This window comes from Camelus ferus, chromosome 13 (assembly GCF_009834535.1).
Source record: "Camelus ferus isolate YT-003-E chromosome 13, BCGSAC_Cfer_1.0, whole genome shotgun sequence".
Taxonomy (NCBI): domain Eukaryota; kingdom Metazoa; phylum Chordata; class Mammalia; order Artiodactyla; family Camelidae; genus Camelus; species Camelus ferus.
Window position 1 is genome coordinate 64,387,833 of NC_045708.1, and position 26,474 is coordinate 64,414,306.

A 26,474-nucleotide genomic window follows, 5' to 3' on the forward strand; every position below is an offset into this window, starting at 1 on the left:
CAGTTAAAAAATCTCTGTGGCAGCTTGAAGGAGTCCTTCACCTCCTGCAGTCACAAGGCAGACATGGCCGAGGACCCAATCCACCTTAAGGTCTGTAGAACTTGCATACGAATACACCTTCGACTAGCCAGATCTCTCATGTACAAGGGCATGAAGAAAAGGAGGGGAACTCCAAGACAAGGGATGGGCATATTCGAGCAGACACAGCCAAGACTAAGAACTCTGAACCTCCAGTCCTTCTTAGTTTTCCTTGCTTGTCGAGGTAGCCCCCCTGCTCAAGCACCTGGGAGCACCATTAACAGTCTGATAGACTGGCAATTTGAAGCCTTGACTCAACTGTAGCCTACAGTCAATGAGGCTAAAACACTATACTTCGGGTCAAGAGGGCAGTGGTAGGACTAAAAGCTTGCATTCCGGGAGTGTTCATCTACGTGAGCTTTCCTGGAGGCTGCCATCTTGATTGGATCATTAGAACCAATAATTAGCCCCATCCAACAGCCTGTAGGGAAGCCTCAGGCCAAACAACATACCGGGTGGGAACACAGGAACACAGCCCCACCCATCAGCAGACTTCCTAAGCCACAGTGGCCTCTAGACACAGCCCTACCCACCAGAGGTCCAGGACCAAGCTTCACCCAGCAGTCAGCAGATAACGGCTCCTCCTGCCAGAAAACCAGCATCAGCCTCCAGTCCAGCCTCATCCACCAGGGGCAGGTACCAGAGGGAAGAAAACAACAATCCCACAGCCTGTGGAAGGAGCCCACACACACAGGCCAGACTCTACATCAGGACTGGCTGGACCCTGGCCCTAGGGTGACAAGAGAGGAGTGTACTGCTGGGATTCATAGAACATCTCCCACAGAGGTCCACCTCGCCAAGGTCGAGGAATGTAACTAAGCTACCTAAAAATAAAAATAGAAAGATAAACAATATGAAGTAACAGAGGAATATTTCCCAGGCCAAGGCACAAGATAAAATCCCAGAAGAAGTAAGTGATGAGGAGATAGGCAATTTATCTGAGAAAGAGTTTAAAGTAATGATGGTGAAGATATTCAGAGACCTCAAGAGGAGTATAGATGCACAGCGTGAAGTATATATATGTAAATTTAAAAAATGTGTGCAGTATATTGTGTATATGTGTTCACATGCAATACATTGTATATGTGCAGTCAAATTGTAACAATTCTACCTAATAAAACTGAAAAATGAAAAAAAAAAAGAAATATCATAAGAATAAGGCTCCTTTATTTAAACAAGAATACTGGACCCTCTGAGTAGAAGAATCTAGGTAATAGTGCTTTACTATCAGAGAAAAGGTAGAAACAATGATCACAATAAGCCACGGGATGGAGTAGAATCAGGTGTTTTGACCTGCAGAGATCTGTGGTGGTGGTTAGTCGACCAAAGATCCATAGAAATTAAATATACCATATATCAACATATTGATACGTAGGTAGAAAAATTCTAGGTCGGATGAGCACAGTCCTAATTCAAGTCACTGTGCTTGGGATTCATGGCCTCCCACCCAATTCCCAGACTCAGGTCAGTTCCTGGACCAGAATCCCTTGACTGAAGGGAAGGCAGGTTCTCTTTGAGAAAGAATCCTGCAACGCGGTCACAGGTGTACACAGTGACCCTGCCTCAAGCCTTCTTCGGAGGGACTTGAGGTCATTACCAGGTGACTGAACAATGGGGAAAGAGAAACTCTCAGCCTTTCTGGGAGCTGTCAGATATTGGACTTGAACCGATGATAAGCCCTGGAAATCTAAAGTATCATCATGGCACTCTGGTCAGAGTGAAAGTTTATGAAGGTCAAGAGATAAATGGAGTTTTGGCCCCACTTTCTTTTCCAAGTGGATCCAGCAAGACTGTGAAGCCAGTTTTCTGTTTCTGTATTTCTTTCTCCAATCACAGAAGAGTGAAAATTCCTAACTCATAAAGTAAAAGGCTATTATGGTAGGAAGGGAAGAGACACACAGAAGCTCCTAAAGCTGTCCCTTCTTGCCCCCTCCCTGGGAACACTAAACCTAAGGTAATACCACATTCCAGCAGAAAACTGCATAGTAAACCACATCCCTGTGGAAAATTGTATACACTGCTGCCACAAAGACCTCAAAGATGCAGGAGCAGTGATCTTACCATACCCCATACCCATTTTACTCACCTATTTGGCTGCTGCAAACACCAGATAAGTCTTGGAATTATGTCCAAGACTTCAACTTACAAACTTAATTGTGTGTGGATGCCAACCACAGCTGCAGTTTCTGATATGGTGTCTTTACTAAACAGTATTGCCATTAGCAACAGCAGTTACTGACCTTGTAAAAATACTTCCTACCAATATTCCTATCAGTAAAGATCATCAGAAGAAACCTGCTTGCTTACACACAGCAGAGAGCTGCATCCCTTCAGTGCCTCATCTCAGTGATGTGTCAGCTCAGTTCTCCTCTCTGGCATAAAACAGACCAGAGGGATAACTTTATAGTCTTGATATCTCACAAAATATCATGCAGGTCCATTAAACTGAGGACATTATGCTAACCAGACCTGGAGAGCAGAAAAGAACAAGCACCCTAAAGATATGCCAGAGGACAGGATGAAAAGGTCCACGGGACTGCTCAGTGGAAGAGGTTCCTGGCAGTGAGGGCCTGGGGGTGTTATCAGGGTATCTCCTCTAAAACGGAGACAGGTGGTTGCACTTTGCATTCATTGCTCATCACAATAAAAGGGGTACAATGCGTGGTGAACCTCTCTGGACTTCAGAGTCAGTCTATACCACATTTGGGCATGCTGCTATAACCCATTTACTGGCTAGCCTGTAAATTTTTTTTTTTTTTACTGTGTTAAAATATATATAACATAAATTAACCATTTTAACCATTTTTAGATGTATAATTCAGTGACATTAAGTACATTTATATTGTTGTGCAACCATCACCATAATCCATCTCCATGTTCGCAAACTGAAGCTCCGTACCCGTTAAACAAGTAGAGTTAAAATGAAATCAGTATCTTATTTGCATGGATTCTTTTCTGTTTTGGCTTTCTCTTAGCCATTATCTTACTGTCCTCATTATTGAAGAAGGATGCAGAATTGTTAGAAAATGTCTATTTTCTGTCTAGAAACTAGCAGCAGATAACAATCACTTGCCACATAGTTTTTCCTAACGCAAGAGGAAACGGTTCATATTTTTGTAGTCAAAATCCATGTTTTCATTCCATTTTTCAATTTTTAATCCTTTCTAGGGAGACCTTCGGGTATCAGACACATTACCAAAAAGAAGTTGTTTGCCACCATAAAATATTAAGTGACAAGTAATGGATGGCTGTGACCTGTCACCAATGTCTGATGAATATCTTCCATGTGGAATGTCTGAAATTCTTAGTAAACATACATATGTGGGACCCTGATTTGTAGTATTCCTATCTGGTATAAGTACCTGGATTATTATTTTATTTACATATGGTATTTTAGCCAGAGAACAAATGAGTTCCTCTTCCTAGTAATTAAATAAATCTATTTGCTATTACTAGTATTTACAATTCAGTTTTTAGCCTTTAAACTACTGGGCACAGCCACCTACATACCACTTCCATGATTAAACTTGTGTTCACAGCAAGAAATATGACATATTTTGAAATGTGGTTTTCTTTGTTTCAACTCTAAAAATTTTATTCAAAGCAATAAGGTAAGATTCACTAGAACACTTCCCAGTAATACAATCTGCAAAAATACACTTTCAGGCCAATTCAAAGTGTTTTACTGTTGTATTTTTAAAACTCCACAACCTCATTTTAAGACTATTACATGGTGAGCCTAGAAGGCAGCATAGCCAGGGCATGAGCTCCCTTGAAGACTGAGGTATGAAATGGAGGTCCTCATAACCAGACGGTTGTTAATGGCAGAAGTCTATAAAATATTTACTTTAATTAAAAACATCAGCTTGGCCGTCAAAAGTTTTCTAGGACTTAACCTGATGCTCTGATGTTCAGACATATTGCCTCCAAAACAAACAGAAACCACGCTAATACTCCTTAAAAATATTCACCCTTCCAGATAAAATCCAGCTAGGTACTTACTTCTAAAATAACTAAATTGGCTGGCTCATAATCCAACAGATTTCTTTTTTAAACAGATGCGATAACTCATTACAGTGAAAGAAGAATATTAATTTGTGCTTGGGGTTAGGTGCGACTCCATGCTACATGTGAGTAAACAACTAGGATTGATTTATTTAGGAAAAGAAAAACAGGTCAATAGATAACTATATCCAAATAGTGGAAATGTGAAAGGATACATTTTACTGGGTTTACTGGATTACTGAACTATGCAGTTAATTATTCTAGTATTTCAACTGGAAACACAAGGGATAATAAAAAAAATCTAGATTATGATGACTTTAGGGGAGGAAAGAGGAGAAATCGCTAAATAAAGAAAACAATATGATTTTAAATTTCTGATCAAATAAGTAAGGTGGAAAATTGCATAAAATAAGAATCAACATCACTGCATCACCACTAGATGCACACAGAGAAAGTGTTCACTCAGTCTTTGCAGAATAGTGAGTCTGCAAAAGCAAAGGGAAAATGAATTTGGCAGCACCTACCTTGAGTTACCACCAAGCCTTACATGTTCCAAAGGTGGCTTAAGACATTTGATGAACTCAAAACACAGGTTGTGTAGCTCCTAAAATTTTACCTCTTTATGGTTCTTATTTACAAGCATTTATATGTGTAAAAATGATATAAATGTTGAATAATATGGGTTATTAGATATAAAACATCCAACAGAATGTACTCATTGACAGTCCCTGGAAATCATAAACACAATTTCAAATTAACTATTAAAGAAATGATTGGCTTAATCTGAGCCAACGTCAAAGCTAAGAAAGTCAGGCCAAAGTATCAGTGGTCTTAGCAAGGAGACACGTATGCATCAGAAATAAAGAGCAAAGAGATAGTCAATCTACTCACAGGAAGTCCTCGTTCCCCTGGTGGCCCAGCTTTTCCAGGGTTTCCTGCAGTGCCCTCTGCTCCATGGTATCCTTGCGTGCCTTTCGGCCCAGGTAGGCCTGGAAGTCCCTTGGTGATTAGAAATTACTTGGATTACAGAGAGATGCTGTACAGCAGTTTAAATGACAAATACCTCTATACTTATTGGGGAAGGGGATTACATTTTTAATATCCTGTCCCGGGATAAATTTTCCTGTTTCTTGGATTCCTTAATAATTTTCTATTTGGATTCAAGAGATCAGGTAACTGTCCTTAAAAGTTCCCTATGCAACAATGCCAAGCTAATCAACAATTTGCTGCGTAACCTTTTCAGCTTTAGTGTCATTTTCTGGTATTTCTCCTTGTGCCAGCCCATGCTTCATCCAGCTGTGGAGGAAAGATGAGCCATATGCACCTGTCAGGTTAGGATACAGGCTGTCATTCACCATCTCCAAAACTTCCTGTTATATTATTTTCCCCAGAAACAAATTACAGCTCTTTTGGTTGCCACTTTGAATTAGATAATTATATGACTGAGTAAAAGTCTTAACATTTTGTTTCTACTCTTGGGCAACTAGATTTAACCTGTAGGAATTGCTGCTCTGAATGTGCTTATAATTTATGCTCATTTTTCTCCACTTTTTCTGAACCAACACAGGCTACCCAAAGCAGGCCCTTGGCTAGGGGAGACGAGCAGGAAGTCTTTGCTAATAAGCTAGTCAACACATGTTTGCCTGGCCAGAGAGGAAACTGATGGCTAAGGTAAAATTAATCTTTGTTCTGTGATGAAAGGATTTACAAGTTCTTTTTCCCCTAAGATTTTCTGTTCCATTTGCCAGGAACATGAGAGGCCGGGTTCTTCAATTAAAATCCGGCTCAGGTTTTTTTTAATCGTGCTTGAAAATCTCTGACCTTTGTCACCATTTAGTCATGACTCCAAGTTCCCTACGTTTTAGAGGTTCACTCTCAGAGAGTAGTAGCGCGAGTCCACAGAGAGGGCCCCAGACACCGGAAAATAGCAGCCTTCAATTGCACGGACTTCCGTTTCCACGGCAAGCTTGGGTTTTGAGCTGACGGTCATATTTTGTCTCCTCTGTGTTCCAGCATGAGTTTAAACATTGTTTTGAAAACAAATCTGATTTATCCAACACTTGTCATAATTGGCCCCAAACTTTTTGCTCGCTGAAGTTGCCAACTCTATCTAGAAAGACGATAAAGATGAAAAAGGCCTGTTTTACTTACAGGAATGCCAGGTTTCCCAGAAATACCAGGAGCTCCTTTTTTCCCCTTAGGACCCTAAAAATGAGAAGCACAGTTGTCAACTGAGTATAATAAACTCAGCTAAACAGAAGGCACAGAAAACGAGCCCCGAGCCCCGGACGTTCCAGCAAATACTGCCACTAACTAGGGCTTTCTCACTGGGACTGTCGTTCAGCTCTCCTGGGAGACATTTTCTGCCTCTGGAAATGAGGGAATTTGATGAGATAATCCATGAATTTCCACTTGGCTCCAAATTCTATGATTCAAGAATTTAAAATACGGTTCTAAAAGGGAACTGAATAGATTATTTAGTAAAAGTCCCTGCTTCCAGGCAGGGCCTTTGCCTCCCCTTTGAAACTCATTAAATACTTAATTAATTCAGTAAATTATTAACTTAATTTGTTAACTATTACATATCAGGGATTCTGTTATGTGCTGGAAATGCTCCTGTTCACAAGGCACTTACAATACAGTGAGGGACATTAACCAATAACCTACAATGTGCTTATCTGGAACACAGAAAAGAACATACTGTGAATCAAAGAAAAGATATTTATTTCCCACAGAATTGTTTATTTTTCCATGTGTGAGATGTTCTAAATCATAACTGATCTAGCAGGAACTGGCCTGCCAGGATAGTTAGACGTCTGCCCTTGCAAATCATGCCATTGTTCTGATGATATCCTAAAATTATTTTAAGAAGAAAAATGTGGAAAAGAGTGACCTAGTTCACAAATGAGAAAAAGAAGCACACTGCCATTACGAGACACATTTCTCAAAAGTCATCAAAAAGTCTCAGGAACAGGATAATTCCACCCAAATGGGATGTTACACATGCTACTCAAATTTGAAGGTAATTGTGCCAAAGCTTCAACTTGACAACAATAACAAAATAGACAATTTCAGAAGATGCTGCATCTTCTGAAAATGAGCTCAAACATTTTAAGAAGAAATAGCATATGTAGCCACTAAGGAAAAGGGTATTTTCTGAAAGAGCTAAAAATCCGGTTTTGTTAGAATTTGATGATGGGGAGATACATGGATCAAGGGTTCTACCTCCAAGTTCAAAAACTGTTTTACTTGCTTTAAAAAGTTACTAGTGTAAAGTCTTCCAAAGGGAAGAAAACCAGAAAATGGGATAATTGGTAAACTAGCTTTAGTTGAAGTAAATATAATTTCTGGAGCATATGATCCCTATAATAAAATACATCTTTTAGAACACAATAAAGAAGTGAAAAAGTCAAAAAAAGACTATTTTAAATATTGAAAAAGTCTGATTTCAGTTATCTTGAATAGCACTAACTAAACAATATATATGTATGTTCATGTAAGACTGAAGCATTATTCTGTACACCAGAAAATTGACACAACATTGTAAACTGACTATACGTCAATAAAAGATATATATATACAAAAAGGTATATGAATCATGACAATATTTAAATATGTTAACCACTATTTTTTCCTTCACAAGTATTTCTCTTTATGCAAAGTGATAGATCTGTTTTAGACTTTTGATTTTCAAACTAGACTTTTTCTTAGCTTATGAATTTCAAAATAGTCCTCTGAAACTCATGGTGGGGTAATAGTTTGAAAATAATGTATTTTTTTAAATACAAAAGCCTGATGTCAAAATATTAAAAGTCTATCTTTGAGTATCAGAAACCAAGTTAATAAAGGATTCAAGTCATGAAATTTATGCCACAAAGACCATATTTAGAAGAATTATAATAATGTAAAAGACAGTTTTTCCTACCTAAGGGGATATAAAAATCTTCATGCTGGAGAAAGGTAAGAAAAAAGCAAAGCTGTAAAGACACTGATGGGGGTCTCTGAGAAGAGACCTTGACACGACTCTGCCCTCAAGTCCTGGGGTGGGTAGAAACAATAATACCACGTAAGTTTGGGGATTTGGGCACAGAAATGATGGCTAGGGAGAGTAAAGGCCCCATTGAGATGTCCTAAGTTGCACTGAGTGTCAGCAACAGAGTAGAAATTTCTGCATGAAATATTTAGGCCAGTGGGTTGAGAAAGTCTGAGTCCTCCAAGCACCCAGCACAGTGTGGGAAGCAGCAGACTCCTATGTCCATGTGGCCAAGAACAGTAGCCTACGGCCCTTAGAGCCCCATCTGAGGAAACCTTGCACCTGAGTTGAGAAAAGAGCTGTACGAGCCAGCATGGCTCAGAGATCTTCTGCCAGGAGGGCCAAGGTAGATGCCAACTTGGTGGGATAATGGCAGAAGGGGGCCAAAAAGGACGATGTGCATTTTAGTGGATGCTGGCTGAAGACCAACGTCACTTCCTATTCCCCTCCCCTACCACTGACACTCAGAATGTAACTGCAAACTTGAAAAGAGAATGAATAGGGAAAACTCTAAATCAAATGCAGGATATTTGAGTGGATGGAGTTAAAGGCAGCCAATTGTCTAGATTTCCATCAGTTAGGTTTCTACCACCAGGCAGGACAGGCATTCAGGACAGAAGTCACGTTCCATTACAAGGAATATAAAGTTATACTTTCTGTATACCTGAGTTTATGGCTTACGGTTCAAGATATGCTACACATGTATGTGAGTATTTTATTCCAAACATTCAAATAATAAAATAAAAAGAAAGAGATTCACGTATCACAAATCGATTACATTTCGGGGTGACTATTATGTTGGGGGTTATTTCAGAACAGTTATATACTGTGCTCTAAAATCTATACATATGGGTCCAACAACATGAAAACTAGAACGTTACCACTAACTGGATGGGCATTAGGAAGCAGCTCCCAATAGAAAAACACTAAGAGAAAATTATGATTATGAAAATTATTTTTAAAGTTTACTTTCTTGCTTGTAATGGTCACTTGTGGCAAAATCCATCTACTGGACACAAAAATTGAGTATAACGAATAATAAAATAGTCTCTACTAAGGTGTTTAATTCAGGAAAGATTTCCTTATTCTAATTATTGTCGCCATAACTAAAAGGAAGTAGGCCAGTTGGAGAAACAACAGACACACAAGGCAGGTCTTAAATGCATCGAGATCAACAAAGTGTAGAACACTGGTACTTTTTTGAATTTGAGCATTAAAAAAATACCCTCGAATTTAGAATTGCTGGATAGTCTTATAACTAAATTATGAGCCAAACAATACTAATCTTACACAGAGGAGGTCTGTTCAGTAGGAAATTTAAGATTGGGCCAAAGACAAAGAACATATGTTGTCATATAAGGTGTTAGGAGATGATTAATTGAGTAAGGAAAAAAAAAATTATCCTACCACCAAAGCCCAGAATTCAAATATAATAAAGCTAGAAGGATTCTCTGCTCTTTTCAAACTTAACTTACTCATATCACTTTATTTAAATATAAGTACCTCATAAATCAAGAAGCAGATTTTTCTATTCTCATAATAGGAAAGGTGAATGAATTTCATATGTAGTCTTCAGAGGATGTGGAAAATTTGTGCTTTTTCTTTTGTCTGCCTGGCTTTGAAAAACAGAGTAGCCTCCATGAAATCAGATCCGTTTAAACAGCTTTCCATTCATTGGGATTCTACTACTTCATAGATTACAAGAGAAAATAATGTAATTCTCTTGATAACAGAAATTTTTAAAGGTGCCCTTATAGTCCAAACACTCCTTTGTTTGACTTTTATTTAAATGAAGCTGAAGGACAGTCATCTCAACCCTCTGCTAGTTCTAACTTTGTTAGAGAGGGTAGCTTTAAAATGCAAACATAAGGGTGGGGGTACAGCTCAGTGGTATAGTGTGTGCTTAGCATGCATGAGGTCCTGGGTTCAAACCCCAGTACCTCCAATTTAAATAATAAAAATTTTAAAATTAAAAAAAAATTTTAAAAATGCAGACATAGATTTAGAGAGTTAAGCAAGAATCATACTCTCTTTCTCTCTCTCTCTTTTTTTAACCAAAAAATTTCAGTTCACTAAAATCTGGAATTTTGTTTTGGGAGGAAAATAAGATTTTGGCTTGAGTCTCGGTATTTGAAAGCCATTATGGGATAGTTCACTGCATTTGCAATATAAAAGTCTTAAAAAATGTGGTGGTTTGCAACTGGCTTTGACTTGACCTGCTCCAAATTTTTCTTTATAGTTGTCCACAGTTTCAGGTCTGAAAGACCAATAAATGAATTAATTGGTTAAGTAAAAGTAATCATATTTTGCTTAATTTATAAGAGATTTTAAAGTAACAGAAAGCTGCTGTATAATAATGGGTGTCAGGAAATAAAGTTTCTAGTGTTGGTTGTCTTGCTAACTAGTTTTGTGATCTTAGGTAGCTCATAATCTCTCTGGGACTTAAACTTCTTCATCTGAAAAATTAGAGGGTTGTTCAAATGATTTTAAAGGGCCACTTCCAAATCTAAAAAACAAATTTAAAGCTTTTCAAAAGCAAGATGTCAGCAGTTGGACAGGATCCACCTGGCCATTCAAAATGTCCCTAGTGAATAACACATAGCCCGTGATTATTCTGGTAACAATTACTGCTATTTGAAATTCTAAGAGGCTTAACCGGGACTGTGTGCCAGCACTGCCCAAAGTGGGAAAAGAACTAGTCCCCCTGGGTCACACAGGCTTTAAACCAGGACTCCTCAGCCCCTTTCAGCTCCAGTCCCTGGGTGTCGACCATACAGGCTGGAGCTGCAGTTGCCTTAGGAGGAATATTTGATTTTCACTGATATTATTTTAACAGATACTAAGAAACATCCAAAAAACTTCTTCCTGAGATATGTCAAAAAGGAAAAGGGAAACACTGAGAATATGAAAATACTAATTGTAAAATACTAGAAATTTTAGGATCAACCCTTGGGAGAGCATTTGCATCTTTAGGCACTTAATGCAAATATCAGAAAGTCACATGAGGGCAGTGGCAGTGTTCTAGGTTCATGGCTTTTTCCACTACTTTTTCCAGTTTGGGTATTCAGAATTCTAAGTGAATGAGACAACTGTATTCTTTCTCTGCACTTTTTCTTGTTCAGGCTTGCCTTTATGGGATTTTTAAAGTTTATTATTTATTAGCTCTTAATTATTAAGGATCCTGACAGAGTTACTAGGTAGATGCCAAGACTGTTTAAAATGGCTTCTACATGAATGAAAATCTATTATCTGGTTCAATCCAATTTTGTTAGTTACTCACACAAATGGGAAACACAAGTATGGGTAAGGACAGCTTAACACATTAGGAGAGACATGGTCTCTAATTCATTACCTTTTCTCAATTCCCACCTAATTTATTATTAAAGTACAGTACATTTTCTTAAGAACTTAATTTTAGATCAATAGCACATGAAGTCAGCATGCCATGAAAAGTAGGGCAGCTATGAACTGATGGTACAAATCACAAATCCAGTTGTTACAGAAGGTTGAGGCACTATCGATGTACAGGGAAAGAAATGGCTAAATTCAGTTAAGTCCACAGATTTTTAGTTTGCTTAATAACAAATAATTGATTTGTGTTATGGAAAAAAAAATCTTTTAAACCAGCTGTGAGTCTCTGTCGTACAGTCAAACTATTTCCACCCCTGCCTTACTGCAGCAACTAAATAAGGGCGACAAATACGTTTCTAGTCTGCAATGCTGGTTTTAAGGCTTGTTGGGAGTTCTGCTTGAAATCCCAAGGAAGGACAATTAGTTTGGGACAACTTTAGTCAATTTTCTTAAAGCCAGAGCAGGCTGCTGGTAAAGGGAAATTTGAATGGCAGTCAAAACACATGAATTAACCAATAATCATGTTTTAGTGCAATTATTAACAAGTACCCTGTTTAGAGGCCTGTGGTGACTCCTGCTCTGAAAGGATGGATGAGCATTTAAGTTACAATGAACAGCAACTCCCGGTGCCCCTGCTTTCTCAAGCCAGGGATAAATTTCAAATTGTTTTAAAGCAATTTCAACTTACTTCAGATCCTCTCTCTCCTTTAAGTCCTTGTTCACCCTGGTCACCTGGCTCACCCTTTAATAGGAACCAAAACAGAAATCACATATAAGGCAGAGACAAAATAAGATCTATTAACATTAATGTTTTTAAATGCCAGAATCACAAAGCATGCTTTCAAAACATACTGGGGGCCCTTGTTGTCCAGCGGCACCTCTTGGTCCTGGTGTACCCACATGACCCTATGAATGGAAAAGATTGTATTATTAGAGTAAATAAAGACATGTGACTTAGAGAACAAGGTAGTTATCACTTAAAGTGGTAGCAAATTGTTACAGAATTTAATTTAAATATTATAGAGATTATGATTCTCTCTCGGAAATAGTACTGAACATAATAGCTATCAGATATTATGATAACTGAGAAAGGGTATAGACTTCTGTTTCACTTTTTCCACATAGGTTAATATAGTGGGTTGAAGGATGGCCCACTGAAGCCAAAAGATGTCTATGCCCTAATCCCCAGAACCTGTGAATGTGATCTTACTTGGAAAAAGGATCTTTGCAGATGTCATTAAGTTCAGGATCTGAGAAGGAGATTATCCTAGATTATCCATGTTGGCCCTAAATCTGCTGACAAGTATCCTTGTAAGAGACACACAGAGACAGACAGATATAAGCAAAGAAGGTCATGTGAAGACAAAGGCAGAGATTGGAGTGGTGCAGCCTGAAGTAATGTGCCAGCCTCTAGCAGCTTGGAAGGAGCAGGGACAGATTCTCCCCTAGAGCTTACAGTGAGATCACCGCCCTACTGGTATCTTGCTTTTGGATTTCTGGCCTCTAGGACTGTGAGAGAATAAATTTCCACTGTTTTAAGCCACCTGGTTTGTGGCAATTTGTCACAGCAGGCTCAGGAAACTTAATACAGTAAATAAATGAATAGAGAGTTTGAGAACAAATTTCTTTTTTCAACCTTTTCCCACTGTGGAAGTGTACTTGTGGTCTCCATTTTTACAAACTCAAGTTCACAGCCATTTAGAGAGTAGATTTACTGGTCTGAAGACTGGGAGTCGTTACCATACATGCCAAGACATCAAGTGACTGTGACGTTCAGCGATCTGCCATCACCCCAGTTCTACCGAGAAGGGATGCTGACCTACCACATTTCCCTTGTCAAGTGTGTGAACAGAAACTAGCAACAACCCAGGGGCATGTCAGGTAAGTTACACAGGAAGCACTCCACATGTGATCTCTTTTATCCCCTTCCCTACTGTCCTCTCTTCACTTCAGATTCCTTTCTTCCTGTGTATTATAGAAAGAATGCCGCCGAATGCCGCCGGAAAGACAGTTATCAGGTCATCTCCTTTTTCTGGGCCAGGAGAAGAAAGGCCTACATACCTGAGGCTAACAATATTTATTCCCACAGAAAGATCAACTGAAGCCTTGTTTGCATTCTGCAAGGCAAGTATTTATGGTTTTAAGATCCAACTTCCTGATAAAGTAAATGAATCCTGTTTAAGGGAGTGAGAGAGAGAAAGCTGCAAGAGAGAAAGGCTAATTTGGAAATCTTACTACATGGCCATAACTAAAGAGAAAACCGTTATCACCCACGACCCTTACCAACAGCACATGAGCAGAGTCAGCAAGAAACAGAATCAGGTCAGTCAAGATGGAGCTGCGTTCAAGCAAATATGACTGCGGGAGGTCGCTTACTCAGCAGGCTCAGGAGAGCAGGGATTGCTGAGAAGCTGGGATAACAGTGAAGAGACAGTAAGAACTGAATAAATGACAAAGTTCAAAACCATCGAGGCCTATTGTGGCTCCACCGCTACTCTTACCTGTAGTTAGAGACGTTTTAATTTTAATTTTAATTTTTTTCCAGATGTACAATTTGATGAATTTTGATAGATGTATACACCTAAGAAACCATCCTTTTAGAATGATCATAGGAGAGCCACCTGCCTCTCATGGCTTTGTGATGTCTGGATACAAATCTCACAACAAAACAAACTTGTTTTCCAAGAGCTTCACTATAATTCCTCTGGTCCTTTTCACTCCAATAAAAATTAACAGACTATTTTTCTGCAGTGGCAAAAATTAAATATACTGTAGTAAATATTATTATTAAGTTACGTGGGCAAGATTATGGGAAGTGATTGATTTTTTTTTTCCTGATTATTTTAGTGATGGGATGTGTTGGATGGCCGAGGGGAGCTTGGAGAGGATTGTATATGGGAAGCGATGACAAGATGAAGTCTGAAGGATGCATGCTCCAGGCAGTAATGTAAAAGGAAAGCGTTTTGCAGAAGAAAGAGCGTGGGAGGCTAAATGGAGATTCATCTAACACAGCATGCTAAGTGGAGAATAAATTTGAGAGGGCTATGACTGGGGATAAGGAGTCTAGTTAGAAAAATATAAAAATAACTCAGGCAAAAAACGATGAAAGACTAAAGGAGGGCAAAGTGGAAAGATTCCAGATATATTTAAGGGGCCCAAAGCAGCAGCCAATTGAGTTTGAGAGGTGAGAGGGCAGAGAAAGGAAAGAGAGGAGGGAGGGAGAGGAGGGAGGGAGAGGAGAGAGGGAGAGAGAGAGAGCAAGAGAGACAGAGAGAGACAGAAAGAGGGAAGATTCATTTACTGGACATCTGGATGTCTTGTGAAACTCTTCACCAAACTAAGGACACAAAAAGTAGCAGATCAGATTTGGAGAGGACGCTGACACCGGTTTAGACACGCTGTGTCTGAGTTGCTGTGACGATGCCTAACAGCTGCTTGAATCTGCATGTCTGATGCTAAGGAGGGAAGGCCAAGTGAGCATTTAGTTCTTCTACTGTATGCAAAGAATTCTATGGCCTTTGCCAAACCAAAGTAAAAAGGAGTTGAAGCTAGATCATGATTTATTTACTGTATTTTTAGGGCTCATCGCACTCAAATTTAGCCTGATTTAATCTTGGGTATATGTGTTTCTGCTCATATCTTTAAAAAGTAAATACTGACAGTATAGTGCTCTTATTCAAACCGTGTTCTCTGACTCTCTCAAGCCTCAGATTAATTTATCTTGACATATATGATGTATAGTTTACTGGATGACAACTACATCTGTTTTTATACTGATAAAGCACTCTTTTCTCTCTGAGTGATATCCATGGAATCAAGGAACGAGTTTGGGTTGCCTACTGTTAAATTCATGGCTCCTGGCCCACAGAAGACTCTAAAATGTATGCTAAATGACCAGAGATTTAATTATACATAACACATAAAATGTGTCATATAGAATAACGCCTAATAAATATTTACCGTTAATGAGTAACACACTTGACTTTTATGATTCTCAGTTTCTTCCAGAGGAAAAAATAACAAAAAATGGTGAGAAGGATTACAAAATGTAACCAACTGTTTCAGCTGTTCATAGCCAAATGGAAGCAAAGTTTTCATTATTCATTCCATTTTTTTCTCCAAACATGAGTTCATCATAACTGTAAGAATATTTGTGAACATAAAAGTTTAAAAGCTTTGTGATTATTCAGCCATAAAAGGAATGAAGTATTGATATATTTTACAATATGGATGAACCCTGAAAAACTTATGTTAAGTGAAAGAAGCCAGACACAAGAGGCTATGTATTGAATGATTCTATTTGTATGATGTGTACAGAATAGATAAATCAAGAAGATAGAAGGCAGAGTAGTGGCTGCCAGAGGCTGGGTGAGATAGAGTGACTGGTTAGTGGGCATGGAGCTTCCTTTTCTGGGTGGTCAAAATGGTTCTGGAACTGAGTAGTGTGCGATTGTTGTACAATATTGCTAATGTACTAAATGTCTCTGAATTTTAGACTTTAAAATGAATAAAATGGTAAATTTCACATTATGTGCATTTTAGTACAATTTAAAAAAAAAAGCTTGGTGATAATGCTAACCATCAGTTTTCTAGAGTGAAATGATAGTATCTACAGTGCCCATATAGAAAAGCAAACAATTTAAAATATCACCTAAGGCTACAACAGAACACTCTAACTCTAAGTAAAACATGGTTCCCCTGGATGAATCAAACTTACGGTTGGGAAAATGTGCCAGGGGATAAGTGTGGGTATTTCATGACTTAGATGTCTAACCAATAAAATTACTGTGGTTGCCTGGTACTAAATGGATTTTTAAAATAAACCCATCAGTGAATGATCAAATGACTCCTAAAGCCTAAGAACATAGGATAGAGTAAGACAGAAAGAAAACATGGCTCACACTAGTTCATCAAACATCCACAACTGAAAACTGTATCAGGAGTATTTATGGAATGAAGGAGGAGAAATCGATTCCATAGTGAGCCTAGGGGAAAGCTTTCCTCTCATGAAGGATTTTTGAAGAATATACGACTTTCCAGAATGAAAGGGGCAGGGTTTTCCTTCTTCTGACTAGGTGACGACATTCTTTTCTTCTTCCAATAGAACAGTTAATTGTTTGTTTGCAAATAGACATGCTCGTTTAGCTACTGACTAGTTGGTAGAGGCCAAAAGAAGATGCTAACAAGAACCTGATTTTCCTCAGAATGTGTGGAGAAATCATGCACAGAAAAAGCTAAAGAAGTTTAAGAAGGTTCTCAAATTATGCTGGAAGCAGTGGGTTTGCTTCTCAACCTAAAGAAAAGCTGATTTCAAGTAAATCTACTGAATTCCTTGGATTAGGAAGCACTGTAGAAACAAATGGTATATAAACTGGAGACAGAACATATACGATATATCTTCTAAAAATGGTTCTCTGAAAATAGGAAAAATGTAAGATGGCCACCCCATCAATTTCACAAACTTTTAGAACTACCTTGGACATTTGCTTCAAAGAGGGTTTTAGGAAGTGAGAGTTGATTTTTCAGATTTCAGGCTTACGAAAATCAGCTTATAAATGGTAATTATCTACCTACCAGCTTGTCCATTCAATCTGGCTACCTAAGTCTTCATTTTACACATAAGGACAAAAAAATTTTATATAATGAAAGGTATATATTGGATCAAATATCCCATCAATTCACTGTTAGAAATGAATTATGTTTATGTACATATTGTATACTAATTCGTACAGGGCTCAGAACAAGACAGTGTACTTTTAAGCTGAGGAGCTAAGATACCTGCATATTAAAAATACTTAAAGCATCAGCAACAGTAGATGCTAAAATATCTGTGATGAATAACTTCTGTTAACAGTAAATATTACAGGACGACAGAAGAGGGAAAGATTGTTGTTCGAGTGGGTCAGGAGAAAAGGGAGTCTGAATTAGATTATAAAGGATAGCTAGGATTTATGTAAGTAAAGATTACATTATTTTTTGAGTAGGCAGAGAATGTTGTGAGCAAAGGAACAAGACAGCAACTACAGGGAGAGAGTTAGCAAGTGACCATTTTGTTTAGCATGTGACATTATAAACAGAAAAGGAAGAGATATAGGGCAGGAATACAGAACATCCTTGACACAAATATTAATAAAAATGATGAAATACACTGATGGAAAAGACAAGAGTCTTACTCTCATGGATCTTATATTTTGTTGCAAGAACACAGACAAACCAAACCCCAAATGTATAAAAAGTTGGTAAGATAACGTAGATAGCATTAAACGTCATGAAGTAAACAGACCAGAGTAGTAAGATATAAAGTGACAGACAGAAAGGGCAGTTGGAGAGGGCCTCTGAGAGAGTAACATGTTGGCTGAGATCTGAATGATATGAAAGAAACAGCAACAGAAGGAGACGAAGATACTTTCAGAACAAAGGGAGAGAAAAAACAAAGAGCTAGGCTTCTTCCAGATCCAAAACATAAAACATTAACTCAATGATGCCTGTTTTCATGGGCAACTGATCAGAACCACAGAGAACCCTATTCAAAGTTCGAAGCAAGGGGTAAAATTTGCAGTAATTACCTTATATCCCTCTGCTCCGGGCTCTCCCCTCTCTCCTTGCTCCCCCCTTGGCCCCTACAGAGACCACAGGCAAAAACAATCAGTCTCACAGCTGGATCTAAGTATTTGTGAGTGCAGACAGATGGTAGTCAGTGTGAAACACTTTTTTCTCCAAAATATGAAACCAAATGGATAATAATTTCTTCAGTTCCACTAATTTCAAAAGATTGAATTTCAGTGATACCAAGAACATCATAAGCACTGAATTATTTAAAGGAAACTTCATAATGATTCTGCTAGAAAAAATACTGAAGAAATGAAGTGCAATTAAACAACATGAATTTTCAGATGAGCAAAGTATGTTATATATCAAAATAACTTGCATTTTTACTTAATGTAAAAATGACTGAAAAAATTTAAGCAGGATCATTCAGCCACTTAATTCCATTAGTTAGAAAATATTATATTTAATAATCTTTTTAAAAGTTTCTAAAAGCTAATCTTACTTTACTATTCATCAGAAATTCTATTGTTTATTATTTAATCTGTGAAATTTTAATTGTTAAGATATAAATTAACCTAATAAAAATTACACTTATTCATTTTAATCCTTAAGGTAGAAACTAATCTAATAAATTTGTACTTTTAACTATTTCTAAATATTCCTAGTATAAAATCTTTGATATGATAAACTGTTCAAATTATCTATTCTAAAATGCACTTGAAAAATTATCACATATTAGGACCTACTGTCTGAAAAGAAACACAAGTTAAAATTATTAGCAAAACCATAAAATTTATTATGGGCCATTAATTGATAAACTTTAACTTACTCCTATGTGGATAAAAATATTAGACATAATGTGAAGACAATAATCTCTGACTCTGCTTTAATTATTTAGAATATTCTTGGTATAATTTTCCCACCTGTCCCATGCCTACTAGATAAAGCCATTGTTATGTTAGACTTCTAACACACTTATTACATTTCAGTGACATTCTCTAATCCTGGCATACCTGAATCTGGGGAAAACAAGCACAACTATACTCCATTTGCCCGTAGTTTTCCATTTACTTTTAAATTTCTGCACTATTTCCACATTTTTGTCTCTCAGAGGTTTAGCAAGACTAGAATATATTTGATTAAGAATTAAAAAAATCGTTTTATCTCTTAATGATTATTTTCCTAAATTCCTATAAGTTTTAGGGTAACTTGGAACTCTTTTTTTCAAATTGAGGTATATTTGAAATACAGTATTATGTAAATTTCAGGTATACAGCATAGTGATTCACAATTTTAAAGCTTTTATTCCATTTATAGTTATTATAAAATACTGGCTATATTCCCTGTGTTAGCTTCCCTCTTCCCACTGGTAACCACTAGTTTGTTCTATCTGTGAGTCTCTTTTTTGTTATAGTCACTATTTCATTTCATTTTTTTAGATTTCACATATAAGTGATATCATATAGTATTTGCCGTTCTCTGACTTATTTCACTTGGCACAATACCCTCCAATCCCATCCATATTGTTGAAAATGGCAAAATTTCATTCTTTATTATGGTTGAGTAATTTTCCATTGTATATACAGACTACATCTTCTTTATCCAGTCATCTATTGATGGACATTTAGGTTGCTTCCGCATCTTGGTAATTGTAAATAGTGCTGCTATGAATATTGAGGTACATGTTCCTTTTCAAATTAGTGTTTTTCTTTCTTTCTTTTTTTTGGGGGGGGTGGATATGTACCCAGGAGTAGAATTTCTGGGTCGTATGGTAATTCTATTTTTAGTTTTTTGAGAAACCTCCATACTGTTTTCCACAGTGGCTGCACCAATTTACATTCCCGCCAACAATGTACAAGAATTCCCTTTTCTCTGAATCCTTGCCAACATTTATTTGTGTTCTTTCTGATGATAGCCATTCTGACAGGTGTGAAGTGATATCCCATTGTGGTTTCCATTGCATTTCTCTGGTAATTAATGACGTTAAGCATCTCTTCATGTGCCTGTTGGCCATCTTTACGTCTTCTTCGGAAAAATGTTCAGGTGTTCTGTCCATTTTTTAACTGAGTTGTTTGGTGTTTCTGCTGTTGAGTTGTATAAGATATTTTCATATTTTGGATACTAACTCCTGTTCAGTCATATCATTTGCAAATATTTTCTCCCATTCTGTACATTTTCTTTTAGTTTTGTCAATAGTTTCTGATAAAGAATTTTATATATTTTTATAGATGAGTATACCTTTATATGAGGTGGCTTGATTTACTCAGACAACTTTAGAACTTTTCCTATTTCTAAAACAAAGTACACCTTTCAACCATCTCCAAAGAGTCAGATCAAAACCTCAGTAGTGACTACATATTCTGATTGTTCTGTTTTAGGATTCTTTAATCCTATATGATATCATGTGAAAAATGGAAACTTTAACCAATTGTATTTATTTCTGTTCCCAGGATTTTTTGTATTACCAGTTCAATTTACATACATCTTTAAGATTGTTTTAGTCAAATATGAACATAGAGACATATTTAGATAATCAAAGCTACAATAGCTACCCTTCAAAATCGTGGTTACAGCTAATCCTTAAAATGCTTAATGAGAAGACTATAGATCAATGATCTTTAAAGTATTAGTTCTAATAACTAGTTAGGTGAGTTTTGATATCATTTGGTAACTGTGTGTAAATTACTATAAAAAAGAATACAGGTTAGGTTTTTTTAATACTTTAAAAATAAATCTGAATTTGATTTATAAAGAAATATCTGTCTTAAATGTCTAGCATATGTAATTTTTTGATAATCTCTGTAAAAAGTTATCCTAAATTTAATGCTGAAAATCAGAGTTGGAAAGTTACTGTATTAAACTTCTATATTGTGCTAAGGACCTTGATCTGGCTATAAATAGTTTCCATATTTAGATTATGTGACTGTAAATACTACTTTCATATAAAACCATGTTACAAAAGTAATAACATAAGACTCCTTGAAAAGATGTGATTGGTGTTGTGAATCTATGATGGTAATTGCATTTTATCTTAAAACATCAAATAATTTTAGAAAAAAACCTACTGGTTCACCTCGAGTCCCAGGTGGTCCTAGGACTGTGTTATCTTCTCCTGGATAACCCTATATATTAAAGATAATGATTGATGAACAAAGCCAAATTAATAAAACAAACTTTAAAATACAAAGCCTATTATTTTCTAATATGTTATAAAATAGAGAGTCTGGTTTTATCTTTTTAAAATGAAATTTTTTTACCTATAAAATTTAGCATATGATACTTTATACCAGTTGTAATCCGTACGTACTTCTCCTTGGAGAAGTGTCAATTTGCCTTAATTACATAAAAAGCAGCTTACTAATTTTCTCAAAGTATCATGTTTCCAATGATATGACAAATCAAGAGGTGTACTGCTATAATTATTCTTAACTAATAAAATATTTAACTATAAATGTACTATAGTCATTTAATCTAGAGTCTCACAATCTCTTTTAATAAGTACTTAATATTATTGTCACAAAGTTTTACAGATTGCAAACCACTGTAACATGTATTATTTCACCTCAATTGTGAAACAAACTTTCAAAGATATTTTAATAATTTATTTAAATTTTTGCACCTTGATATTTCTTTTTCTTCTAGAATTTGCAATACATTCCAAGTTGAAAAATGCTTCTTTTATTCTTTGAAAATGTTTCCATGAATACTTTCAGAAAGAACACATCTATTCAATGTTTAATTTTAGGATTAAAAAGTCAGTAAATACACACACACCTTTTCTCCTTTAGGTCCTGGCAACCCCGACAGTCCTGGTTGACCTTGATGGCCCTAACAGAAGGACAAGTAAGTAGACATTATCCATATCATTTGTACATGCTTTACCTATGACCACCATGGACACGCCATTAGATATTGCACTATTCTGAAAGAAAAACAGGATTCACTCTGTAGGTGGATGGGGCCTAAATATTTCAGAAAGGTTTATCAGGAGATTTCATCTGAATTTTCATATATGGCATAACATCTTTATATAATGTTTTCATGCAAATATACACTCCTTATTTCCAATGAAAAATGCTTACTCTATATCCTGGAATTCCTGGTTCTCCACCAGGTCCCATCAATCCTAAATGTCCCTAAAAAATAAAGTGAACATTAGAAAGAAAACAGACAATTCTTTAAGTGATTACAATTGTATTCCTATTATTTAAAATTTAGATTTTCTTCAAGGTATGAAATTCAACCTAGTCTGAAATAAGAAAACAAAAAAATAACATTCCAACTTTCATCTTATTTTACTTCTGAACCATAAAATTCCACAAAAAAAATCTCTCTTTGGTTTACACTTCTGGTATGAACATCCTTAATCATATTAAGAGATCCTGCAGGCTTCTAGCAAATTTTTGGAAATGTAGTTTGTCAAAGTTTGTGGTAGATGTGCATCACTATAAATGAGAGAGTGTTCTGATAGTTTTTGATATTGTCATGATGGGATCAAGAAATTTACTCACTGATAGTTTTAGATGCTTTGATGAATATGGTTTCAGCTCTAGTCAAAGTTGTTAAAATAGAAATAGTTGGTAACATGTGTAATAACTGCCATATTATTACTCTTATTATCAATATTATACAGATAAGAAAACCGTATAAATTAAAGGCTAATCAGTAAATATCTCTAAACTACTGAAAAGATAGACAATTGAAAAAAGCAAAAATTACACTCTTAAAAATGTTCTTATCTTTCATATTATCGAAAAGTTTCCACATCAACTCTCCTACTCTAGTCTTAAGATAAATAGGAGATAAGGAAATTAAGGCACAGAACAAGTATGTGACTAGCCAAACACCACACTAACCAGTTCAAATCAACGTAATGGTAAGAACAATAAATAAGAGGAGGTGATATGATTAGTTACCTAAGGAACCCTGAGAATCACCAAAAGTCATTAAAATGAATATAAAGTTACACAGCACCAATTAGAAGACGTAATGGAAAAAGGATTACATTTAAAATGATTAAATCTATAAGAAACTAACAATAAACCTAATAAGAAAGGCGTAAGTACAGAGATAAACAAAATAACAAAACTTCATTAAAGGATATATAAGAAGGTATAAACAGATGGAATGACATACAGTATTTTTCTATTGAATGATTCAATATTAAAGGAACTTGCTGAATTGATCCTAAAGTTCACATGAAGGAGGAAAGAAATCATAGTAAGAGCCAAACTTTTCAGAAAAACAAATTATAAAGTATTTGCCCTAACAGAGCTCAAAAGATTCTGTAATAGTATAACAATTTAAATGGTATAGTATTGCCCTAGGAACAGATAACATATGGAGGAAAAAAATAGAGAATGAAAACCGATCAAGGATTATTTGAGAGTAGTTTATGGTAAGGGTAGCATTCCAGAAAAGTGGGAAATGGGTTGATTGTTTATTAAATGGGATTGAGATAACTGGCTAACAATTTGGAAAAAATAAAATTAGTCTTTACAACTTACATCATAGCAAAAAAACCAAAACACAAAACACAAAAAAACAAACTCCATGTGCTTTAAAGAGTACAAATGAAGCTATCAAGTATTAGAAGATGGATATGGAAGAATATTTTAATATATTTTAGGTAGGGAAGCCATTTCTAATGAGCAGATAAAACCCAGACTGCAAAAGACTGACAAATTTGACTATATAATAATTAAAACCCTCTGTACAGCAAAAGATTTCAAAAACAGTATTAAAAGATAAATGACAGAAAGGAGCACATCTGTAACATATTTTTCAACATACTTAATAAAATATATTATCTAAAATATATAAGAAGTTATTGCAAATTAATAAAAAAAAGACAATACCCTTATAGGAAATCATATAAAGTGCATATGAACAGGCAACCTCCAGAGGAAAAATACAAATTACTTAGTTGCAATCAGGAGAATGTAAGAGAGAAAATGAGATACCCTTTTTCATTTATCAGACTGGCAAACATTAAAAGGATTAAGTACTGGTGGTTGGAAAGTAAATTTGGTGAACCACTTAGGAAGGTAGTTTGGGAACTTGTATCAAAATTTAAGGAGTGAGTATTCTTTTTAGAGAAAATTCAAAGTAGGAGTCTGTTTTGAAGACAGTACTCTTTCGATAAATTTGTTCTCATGCTTAATGAAAATGAATCACATTATCTCAACATAATAAAGGCCATATATGACAAGCCCACAACTAACATCATACTCAGTGGTGAAAAGCTGAAAGCATTTCCTCTAAGATCAGGAACAAAACAAGAATGCCCACTCTCACCACTTTCATTCAACATCATATTGAAAGTCCTAGCCACAGCAATCAGACAAGAAAAAGAAATAAAAGGAATCCAAATTGGAAAGGAAAACATAAAACTACCACTGTTTACAGATGACATGATACTCTGCAAAGTAACTACTAGAGCTCATCAATGAATTCAGTAAAGTTGCAGGTTATAAAATTAACAAAATTACAAAAATCTGTTGCATTTCTATACAATAATAATCAACTATCAGAAAGAGAAATTAAGAAAACAATCCCATTTACAATTGCATCAAAAAGAATAAAATACCTAGGAATAAATCTGACTAAGGAGGTAAAAGACTAGTGGTCAGAAAACTGTGACACTAATGAAAGAAACTGAGGACAACACAAACAAATGAAAAGATATACCATGTTCATGGACTGAAAGAATTACTGCTGTTAACATGATCATACTATCCAAGGCAATCTACAGATTCAGTGCAATCACTATCAAAATACCAATTGAATTTTTCACAGAACTAGAACAAGTAATTCTATAATTTGAATGAAACACAAAAGACCCTAAATAGCCCAAATTGATTTGTTTTTCTTCTCAAGCAATTTCAAGATTGACTGGGAAAGAACAAAGCTGGAGGTATCACACTCCCTGATTTCAAACAATACTGCAAAGCTACAGTAATCAAAACAGCATAGTACGGGCACAAAAACAGACACATAGATCAATGGAACAGAACATAGAGTCCAGAAACAAACCTATGCTTATATGAGAAATTTATGACCAACAAGGCAAAAATATACAGTGGAAAAGGACAGCCTCTTCAGTAAACGGTGCTGGGAAAATTGGACAGCTACATGCAAAAGAATTAGACTGGATTACTCTCTCACACAAGACACAAAAATAAATTCAAAATGAAGGAATTAAATATTAAGACCTCAAACCATAAAACTTCTAGAGAAAACACAGGCAGTATGCTCTTTGACATAGGTCTTAGTGATTTTTTTTTTTTTGGATATGTCTCCTCAGGCAAAATAAATAAAAGCAAATATAAATAAATGGGGCTACATCAAACTAAAAAGTTTTTACATAGCCAAGGAAACTATCAACAAAACAAAAAGGCCACCTAATAAATGGGAGAAGATATTTGCAAATGATAAATCTGGTAAGTGGTTAATATCTAAAATATACAAAGAACTCATACAACTCAACAACAAAAAAATCAAACAACCCAATTAAAAATGGACAGAGGCTCTAAACATTCTTTCCAAAGAAGACAAACAAATGACCTACAGGCACATGAAAAGGTGCTCAATCAATATCACTCATCAGCAGGGAAACACAAATCAAAACCACAACGAGATATCACCTACACCTGTCAGACTGGCTATCATCAGAAAGAGAATAAATAACAAGTGTTGATGAGGATGTGGAGAAAAAGGAACATTTTTTCACTGTTGGTGGGAATGTAAATTGGTGTAGCCACTGTGAAACACTGTATGGAGGATCCTCAAAAAATTAAAAATAGAACTACCACATGATCCAGCAATTCCACTCCTGAGTATCCAAAGAAAACAAAAACACTGATTAGAAAAGATAGTGCATCCCTATGTTCATTGCAGCATTGTTTGCAATAGCCAAGATATGGAAGCAACCTAAGTGCCTATCAATAGATAAATGAATAAAGAAGCTGTGGTAAAAATATACAATGGAATATTACTCATCCATAAAAAGCAAGAAACTTTGCCATTTGTGACAATATGGATGAATATAGCGGGTATTATGCTAAGTGAGAAAAGTCAGACAGAGAAAGACAAATACTGTATGATTTCACTTTTATGTGGAATCTAAAACATAAAGCAAATGAACAAACATAACAAAACAAAAACAGAGTTATACAAATAGAGAATAAGCAGGTGGTTGCCAAAGGAGAGGGAGTGGAAGACTAAAAAGTACAAACTTCCAGTTGTAAAATAAATGAGTCATCAGTATGAAATATACAGTGTGGGGAATATAACTAATAACTATCTAATATTTCTGTATGGTGCAATATTGTAACTAGACATCATAATAAACTTATTCAGTGATCATTTTCAAATGTATAGAAATACTGAATCACTACGTTGTGTAAAAGAAACTAATATAGTCTTGTAAGTCAATTATATTTCAAAAGCAAACAAA

At 35.9% G+C, this 26,474-nt stretch overlaps 1 protein-coding gene across 10 annotated transcripts in view; it reads right to left on the reverse strand.

Moving 5' to 3' along the window:
* Window positions 1-26,474, reverse strand: part of COL24A1 (collagen type XXIV alpha 1 chain) — a 337,788-nt gene that overhangs the window by 58,471 nt on the left and 252,843 nt on the right. For all 10 annotated transcript variants that reach the window (XR_004325201.1, XM_032494719.1, XM_032494718.1 and 7 more), the window contains 8 exons: window positions 22,099-22,152; window positions 21,791-21,844; window positions 21,082-21,138; window positions 18,034-18,087; window positions 12,320-12,373; window positions 12,156-12,209; window positions 6,235-6,288; window positions 4,975-5,082 (listed from right to left, as the gene is read on the reverse strand). Coding sequence is in view for 9 of the 10 variants with exons in the window: in XM_032494719.1 (XP_032350610.1) it covers window positions 4,975-5,082; window positions 6,235-6,288; window positions 12,156-12,209; window positions 12,320-12,373; window positions 18,034-18,087; window positions 21,082-21,138; window positions 21,791-21,844; window positions 22,099-22,152 (489 nt within the window). In the remaining variant the exon portion in view is untranslated. The remainder of the gene's footprint in view (window positions 1-4,974; window positions 5,083-6,234; window positions 6,289-12,155; window positions 12,210-12,319; window positions 12,374-18,033; window positions 18,088-21,081; window positions 21,139-21,790; window positions 21,845-22,098; window positions 22,153-26,474) is intronic.